This window comes from Leptosomus discolor, chromosome 11, assembly GCF_034619465.1.
Source record: "Leptosomus discolor isolate bLepDis1 chromosome 11, bLepDis1.hap2, whole genome shotgun sequence".
Lineage (NCBI taxonomy): Eukaryota > Metazoa > Chordata > Aves > Leptosomiformes > Leptosomidae > Leptosomus > Leptosomus discolor.
In genome coordinates, this window is record NC_141401.1 from 3,061,257 (window position 1) to 3,069,896 (window position 8,640).

At 52.5% G+C, this 8,640-nt stretch overlaps 1 protein-coding gene across 3 annotated transcripts in view; it reads left to right on the forward strand.

Annotated features, from left to right (window-relative positions):
• The window catches only part of MEGF11 (multiple EGF like domains 11), a 207,708-nt gene extending 199,456 nt beyond the window's left edge, over nucleotides 1-8,252 (forward strand). For all 3 annotated transcript variants that reach the window (XM_086471922.1, XM_086471923.1, XM_086471924.1), the window contains 3 exons: nucleotides 756-812; nucleotides 7,300-7,506; nucleotides 8,050-8,252. In XM_086471922.1, coding sequence (XP_086328048.1) covers nucleotides 756-812; nucleotides 7,300-7,506; nucleotides 8,050-8,210 — 425 coding nt within the window. In that variant the 3' untranslated portion in view covers nucleotides 8,211-8,252. The remainder of the gene's footprint in view (nucleotides 1-755; nucleotides 813-7,299; nucleotides 7,507-8,049) is intronic.
• The last annotated feature ends 388 nt before the right edge of the window (nucleotides 8,253-8,640 follow it).

Genomic DNA, 8,640 nt, shown 5'->3' on the forward strand with positions numbered 1-8,640 from the left:
GATTTAAAGGCTTACATTAGATTGTCCTTTTGATTGGTATGTAGGATAATGTGCAGTAGCAAAACCAGAAAAGGTTCCCATCCCCTTCTCTCTGCTTCTGTAGGGAACAGCAAGTTCTTATGGAGCTGCGTAAGGCAGAAGTTTTTGCTGTCATCAGCTCCCTGCTCTCAGCTGCTGCGTTTTCAGACCGCTGTAGTCGCCTGGGGACTACGGTCACATCAGTTATTGCACTGTGCAAATGTATAAGCAAAGTCACACTAGGTAATTTAGAAAGACTGTACACACCTTAGAATCTAAGGCTGTGAATTAAATAACGTATATCCATAAATGAAACAAAGCTTAGAATTAGTCACAGAGTAATGCGACATAACCTGCAGACTCAAATTTGAAAGGATATGTTTTAGGCTTCTTTTACTAATCCAGCCCAGTGTTTCAGTAATGAACATATTGGCAGATGATTTTTTTTTTTTTTCTGTTCTCCTGATGGATAGCTGTTCTTGGTAATGAGCAGTACCCTGCTTCAGGAAAGCCCTCCTTTGCAGGGAAGCTCTTAAGCATATGCATAATTTTAGGCGTGCACAGAATCCCCACTGAAGCTGAGTGCGTGCTTACAGCTGAGGATGTGCTTGAGAGCCTCCCTAAATGAGGGCCTTGATGTACAATTTAGAGGAAAGAATATATGCTGCTCAGTAGTCAAAGCAATCCAATTTACATAAATATTTATTTGTTTTCCATTATATATCATTTTTATGCAGGTGCTTGTGGGATGGATAGACGTCAGAACACATACATAATGGAAAAAAGCTTCAAAGGTATGGTATCCAGTGCCCGCAGTCACCCTGGCAAAGAGGTTGAGGAGGGTGTCGTAGAAGAGGTGAGATAGGAGACCTGAGCGCCCGGGAGAGTGGCCGTGCAGAGACAGAAAGGGACAGAGCAATTACCTGCAAAATACGCCTGCGTGGCTCTGCTGGCAGCGCTCTTGACTCCGAGCCAGATGTCTGGGGCCCATGAATTATGGATGCAAGTCTTCCCAAGGCCGTAGGCTCCTGCCGCGGCAAAGCAGCGTGAGACGGAAAGGGAGGGCTTTGCTGCAGGGCCAGGAGGAGCTGTCTGGCAGGGGAAGCTCTTTTAGGCCCCATCAGCCATCCTGCAAGGGCTTTCTGGTGGCAGTCGCTGACAGTAGACCGGTGCATTTGCCTGCTAAGTGGTGGCTCGTAGCCATCCTGAGCTTAAACAAAGCCACGAGGCAACAAGCTGACCCTGCGATCTGGCCTTTGCTGAAAGAGATTTACAGCAGAGCTTGAGAAAAGACCTCGCTCAGTACGTGAACCACAGGCTGGCACGGCGCAATGAATGGGCATTGACTCCAGGGCAGGTCTAAAAAGGGATCATAGATGAGTCAGAGCACAAGGCCCAATGATTTTAGATTCCAGTTGCCCTCCAAGTTTACATCCAAAATATTCCAGCTATGCGTGGGCTACCACACCACATGGCACAGTGGTCCCCACAAGCTCCCGACGGACTGGGCTAGGGTTTGGCACACTGAACTTGTGGTCCAGAGCCTGTCTCACTCGGAACAGGCAGGTTTCGGGCTGAGGCCCTCGCTCGGAGTTCAAGGCTGTTGTGTCTGTACACACCAGCGGGGAGCGTCCCTCCATCAGCTGAGGAGGTCAATGCTGCACAGCCTCCCTCCATAATGTCCTTGAGCTGGTAGCGGCTGAGTAATGGGGAAACCGGTACCTGCACACAGAGCTGGCTTCAAGACACCCACCGGTCTGCTATGGCCGAGGTGTTACAGAGCAAGACCTTTGTCTGACCTAACAAGGAACAGTGAAAGCTGGTCCACCTAAAAAGCAATGCCCAGCCTACAGCCAGGCCTAGAGAGCACTAACCACTTTGTAGCTGCTGCTTACAAAAGTCAAGTGATACAATATTTGCTAAAACACCACCTTACCACACAGAATCACCAAAGGAAACCAATAATCCATGAGCAAGTCTTTCTTGCTACAGCTAAATTTAAAATATTGAAAGGGTTATGTGTGTATGTTTGACTCAGCCCACTGGTTTCAGCTATTTCAATTATTCTCTTTTTCAGAAAAAAAATTGTATTATAGTATAGCTAGTTGTTCTCTTTAGATGCAACTATTAATTCCAAGATTAGTTTAAACTAAATTACTGTGTTTACAGACTTAAAAAGCTGCTTTAAACACACGCAGCAGGAATTCCTGTCCAAAGACTGTCACACAGAGAGTGTGTGGTACCAGTGCGAACGAGAGAAAAAGAATTACAGTAACAGCAAACTGTGAAATGTATTTGCTGCTGCTACGTATTTTGCTTATTATTTAGGTCCTGAGCAATTTTCTTTATGTGTTTAGCTCCTTATGAATTGAAAAACCAGGGCTAGAAGCCATGTCAGGACAGCTGATGTGCTCTTCGGGGCTGCTCAGCTGCCGCAGGCAGGCACGGCTGGGGCTGGCAAGGGCAGGGTGCTGGGTACACAGCAACACCCCTGACCTCCCAGGGGGTTTTTGGTAGCTCACCTGCAGGTAGTTAGCAGCTGAGGTTTCTCAGAAGCATCTGCCTTTGGATGGCTGAAGTTTTCTGACAGCCCAGTCTGAAGGTCAGGGCCTGGGCTCAGGCAGCCCCGGGGTCTGGTGGCAGCGTGGGCGCTCAGTCCCAGACGAGTCTCCTGCCCGAAGGAGCTGGGTGACGTGCCCGATGCTCAGCACGCAGCTCCCCGCACCCTGCCAGGTCTTGCGTTGGCCCTGACCAGCCAAATTCATCCCAAAGATGAAGAGGAAGCATCTGCTAAGCTGGGACATCCAGCTACAAGAGACTCCCAGTCCCAAACGACTGGATTCCATCCGCAAAAAGTTTTGGCAGGCGAGTGCTTTGATTTTATGCACTTTTAAGCGCTTGGAAGATGACGTCTTTTCCCACCAGTATCTGCTGGGTCTAACTGGAGAAAGCCTGCCCTGCAGTTGGAAATCGTGCTGGGTGCTCCTGACCCCAGCCCAGGGCGTTGCACAGGGTGCGCTGCCAGGAGGGGACATTAAGGGAGGGGTCCCCGTGGCTTGAGGCCCAGCTCAGGCTGTGGTGGACCTGGTCCGCTACCCACTTCCCCCAGTTCTTCTCTGCACAGACCAGAGCCCCCAGCTCCGCAGCCCCTGCTCCGCGCTGGCCTGGCTGGTGGCTGTCCCCAGAGCAGGGCAGCCAGGAGAGGGAGGGATGTCCCTTCGGCAGCCTGCCCCCAGAAATGCCGTGGCCCGGCGGGTTAGGCACGGCCGGGTTGTGGTGGCCAGGGTCACCCGCAGACAAGGCCGGCTCCCGCCGCGGTGTCTGACGGCTCCCGCGCGGGCGAAGCAGCAGGAGCCCTTCGGGGCAGCGAGGGGCTGGATGCTGTGGTGCCAGCTCAGAGCCCCACGGCACGTGGTGACAGTGGTTGAACAGCCACAAGCTTCCAGAACAGTTTCTTTCCTCTGCGTGGTGTTCAGTGATACCAGTTCGAAGCTTTTCCTTGCAGCTGAGTCCTTTTCTATTTTTTTTAGGGTTGTTTGGTTTGTTTTTAAATGAATGCTGATGCACTGGTGGAATAGTGTGACCTCAGGCACTAACATTTTAAGGAAAAAAAAACCCTACGCTTTGCACAACAGCCAGCAAAATCCCAGCAGTGACCAACACTAATGCACTTACCGCAGGGACTTGGGGCTCGGTTCATTTGGTTGTTGTACAGGGATGTGTCCCCACAACGGCGTCACACTCTGAAAAGCAGCATGAAGCTATCGCTGTGTTTCTGTCCTAGCAGCAGCGAAGGTTAGCCAGGTTAATGAAAGCAGCCAGAAAGGCACGCTACACTGAGCGTCATCCATAAATGTGATTAAATAGCACGAGAGCATGTTCTACCTGTGTACATCATATTTCCTTAGCACTTCAAGCGTGGCAGTAGGTACCGAGGCCTGTCATTAGTATGCCAGAGGATATTCAGGGCAAAAGAGAGGACCCTGGTCTGTGGGAGAAGTACATTTCCAGTCCCTGGTAACAAACATAAAACCTCCTTCAAAGGTCTGGTGATCGGTATCCAGGCAACACAGAAGACAGGGACTTCAAAATTACAGCATATTCCCCATATTTCTCCAGCGTGTCCAGCAGATCAAGAGCTGGCAGCGAGTACCAGCGCTGCTGGTGGCAGTGCCACGGCTCGGGCTGAGCTCGGCGCTGCCGCGAGAGCCCGACCCCGTGGGTACACGGGAGGATGACGAGGTGGCACCGCCAGAGCCCACACGTGGCCTGCAGGGTGAACGGGACGAGAATTTCTAAATACATTTGTTCTGGGCTAAATTAATTCATGAAATGAAATTTGACAATCGATGCCAGACTTTTTAATTATCCCCTAATTACCTTAATAACAAAGCAACTCAGATGCTGCCACATCCTTTTGGAGTTAAATTCTCTGCGATGTGTCCTGGGGCTAGGGCCTCCCTGGGGTACAGCCCCTTACACAGGCTGGTGCTCCGTAAATTCTGTCGTATCTGGAGCGAAGGGCCTGATCCCCAGCTAGGCACAGGGGTCCCATTGACATCAGTGGGAACTGGCTTCTGGGAAAAGGCAATTCCTGGGAGAGGCCACATGAGCCTGGGCAGCCCAAGTGGTATTTCACTGGTCTTCCCTGGAAGGTGGCTACAGCCTGAGGGACACGGCAGTGTCAGCACTGGCAGCACTACAGGTGAATGTAATATTTATTATTTTTATATATTTATTAATTATTTATTAATAAAATACACGCTGTGCTGGGGGTTCTGCCTATGCCAGCTCTGACATGCCCACTCCCATAAACAAACCAGCACTGATCCCACCACAGCACTGCAGGTGCAGGACCTCTCGCTCTCCCCCTTTCACTGCAGGAGCCAGTGGTCTTTTATAATCTCCATTTTCTGAATTCCAACCCAGCTCTGGTTTGATTTGGGGTGTTCCCCCCCCGAGCCGTGGTGCCGACAGGGAGCGTTCACAGTGGCCTCTCGGGGCGCCGGCAGCCTCGCGCTCGCGCGTGGAGCTCGCTTTGCCCTCTCGTCCCCACATGGTCCAAAAAGCCGCATGTGCCTCTTGACACTGTCCCTTCTGTGAGCTCCCGCCTTTTTTTGACTAAGAATTAAATAAAAGCCTTGGGGCTGAGGCTCTCCCCCTCACCCAGGCTGTGTCCCTGAAGCAGTGAGTGCTCCTGCACGGGCTTTCGGCCAGTTCACCCAGGCACACCCTTCCCAGTGACTGATGAACAGGGCCCAGTCCACAAAGCACAGGTATCTTTAGCCTAAAGATTTTCACTTTATTACGGGATTTGTTAGTCTTCGTCTCTCGTCTCCTCACCTTCCACCACTAACAGGTCCTAGGCTGTGCGGCACCTTAATTTCAGTCACGTACATAGCAAAAGCTGATGACATTGAGCTCACTCGTGTACAGGAGCTTTTGGTCTTGTGGGGTTGCTCCATTGCTCGTTAGAAGGATGGGATTGGACAGCTTTTCACTCACTGGCCTGTAGTGGGATGGGGCTGGTACAGCTGGAGGGGCAAACCCTGCTGCCAACAGCTGGGGAATAGTTGTGTTGCTTTGGTTCTTGTCTCCTGTACCAAACCAGATGTGTTTCACTTTGAAGCAAAGGCACTGTTAATCTCACCCGGGCTGAAGTCAGATGAGGAGTTTCTCCATTTTATTACTAAATAAACTGCACTGGTGCCGGGGCCTCTGCCAGCCCTCACGTCCCTGATGGTCCCAGTATGGTCCAGCTGGTTTGCTTTGCAGTGGGGCTTCCTACCGAGCTGGTTTCACTCACCCTGAGAGCTGAGGACTCTCAAGATCCGCTCCTCTCACTCGGGGCACAGGAACGCAGCAGGGATGCCTGCTCAGCGCCATCCCCCAGCCGAGCCAAGACGAAGGGCACCAGGCCCAGGGGGCTGACGGACACACGGACACACACACCCACACAGGCACAACCCCAGAGCTGACGGAGGGCGAGTGGCACCACAGAGTGATGCAAACCTGACAAGTGAGTTAGCAGGACGGGGCGGACAGGCGCAGAGAGGAGGTTTATAAAGGAGAAGCGATATCTTGTTGTCTGTCTATTTCTTAACCTGAATTTCTCTTTTTGTCTCCCATACTAGACAGCGGGGGCAGCTGGGATTGCAGCTATTTTGCAAGTCCCGCTATTTCACCGGGAGTATTTCATATATACCAGGATCTGCCTTTGTACTGTAACCCAGCACAAGAAAATGCCTCATCTTTCATTGCATCGCTCTAATTCTAAATTAATGGCACTGCCCAGCAGGATGCACACAGCAGCAATGGCACGTTCTTGAATGTCACTGTTAAGACCTATTTATTCTCTATTGTTTTGGGTTTTTTTTTTAATTATTATTTTTAAAGCAAGACTGGCGCTGTACCTTGCAGCAGGCTGGCATACCCCAGCCAGGGGCACCGACAGGGGAGACCGGTGGTTACAGCTCTCACGCCAACCTTGTTCTCCCCGTGTGGCACCTCCTCTGTCACCAGCTCCTGTTTTCTCCAGCCTAGAGGAGCAGTAGATGCCTACAGCCATGGCGGGGGCGGGGAAAGCAAAGCAAAAGCGAGGCTCTGACGGAGGCTTGTGTCCCCCCGTGGAAACCCAAGCGTTCCCCGCCAGCAGGAGCAGCCTTCCCCCAGTCTTAATGGCAGAGGGAATACGAAGAAGCCGGTTTCTGCTCGTGCTGGACAGCCCCAGAAACCGCAGCGCTCGGGGACATGCGCTGCACTGACGCAGTTCTGAGCCTGCTGGAAACGTTCTGCGTCCAAACACACAGCGCTCGATGTTGACCAAAGCCCCCGGGACGCTCACCCTGTAGCTGGCCCAGCCGGCCAAGTACCAGCAGCAGGTCCCGCTCGCCGAGCTGACTCGCCACGGCCACGTGCATGGGTCTGCGGGCCAGCAGGGCAGGCGGAGCGGGGTGAAAACGCAGCTCCTTAGGGATTAGGGGGAGGGAGGGAAAGAATTGCCACCTAAAATTAAACATTGCTGTAAACGACAAGTAGAACCTTTCACAGGAAAACCTTCGGTCCTGAGCAGGTTTTTATTTCTTTCCCGCTAGGGAGTTGTGGATGCAATGGTCTGGACACACCCAGAGCACAAGCGTCGGGTGTCTGTGCTGGATGCTTCAAGGATCTTCCTTACCCCCCCTGCCCCCTTGTCCCCCCCACCCTTCCTGCAGAGGGTCAGTGTAATCAACCTCAGCGAGCTCACCACTCTAACACGCGCCCTCCCCTCTTGTTTTGCAGACTATATGAAAGAGTCTGTGTGCAGCTCCAGCACTTGTTCTCTGAACAGCAGCGAAAACCCATACGCCACCATTAAAGACCCCCCCATTTTAACATGCAAACACTCCGAGAGCAGCTACGTGGAAATGAAATCGCCAGGTCACAGGGAGTCCCCGTATTCAGAAATGCCGACTTCATCGACAGCCAATAAAAACATCTACGAAGTTGGTAAGTGAGGCGGGCGGCAGCGGGGCTGCTCCAACAGTTGCTGGTTTTATTGTAGGTGCTGGGGGTTTTATATTTTTTTTCCCTTTCCCCACACAAGTCGCGTGGACTTGGCCCGGTGGCGCGGGGAGGCGCTGGCTGGGGGAGGTCTGTGCATCAGCACGTTGGTTTGGGGAGGGAAGGCCCGGGCGGGGGCAGGTGCTGCGGCGCTGGGGGCGAGCGTGGCACAGCCCCAAACTGCTCCTCCAGCCCCGGCGGCGCAGGGCTGCAGGCCCCTCTCTCTGCTCTTGTCCTACACTGCCCAGCTGCAAGACTTGGAAGGTGCAGAGGTGCTGGTCTTTGGCAGCCACCACCTGCAGGGCTTTGGGAACCACCTGCCCTTGGTGTTTTTCTCCCTGGGCCGCCCCACGCGCTGCCGGTAAAGCTACAAGGGGGGAGATGGTTTGGGAAGGTGATGTTCTGTGCTTGTGACAAAACACACGCGTGGAGCAACTCGCTTTGGGAGCGCTGCTAGTTACCGTCACGCGGTTTTCCTTGCTTCCCCAGAGCCCACGGTCAGCGTGGTCCAAGACGCCCGCGGTCGGAGTGCCAGTTACCTCCAAAGTCCATACGACCTGCCTAGGAACAGTCACATTCCTAGTCACTACGACCTCCTCCCCGTAAGGCACAGCCCGACGCACGGGCCATCTTGGGACAAGCAGTCTTAAAGGGATGAACTTCGCTGGCACACTGTGCTGCAAACACAAACTCTGAGGAAGCAAAAGAGAAGACAATCCTTTTCTGCGCTGCAGGACGCTGACAGGACTGCAGACTGTCTTATGCAAGGACCTAAAGTAACACAACATCAGCTTGGGCCAACTGCTGCTGCATGATGTTATTTATAGAGACATTTTTATATGGGTAACGGGAACTAACGAGAGCCTTCTCCACCCACGGCTGGAGTACATCACCCCAGGAAGGTGTCTACATGCTCCAGGCAAAAACTCTCCATGGCGTGTATTCTAACCCTGGCTTTGCTGTAAAAAAAAACCCATAAAAACATGCTAAGTAGAAGGACTTACAGACATACATTTCTACCAACTGCATCAAGAAACCTTTGACCGTTAGGAACAAGGTGACTAGAAATACACTGGAATA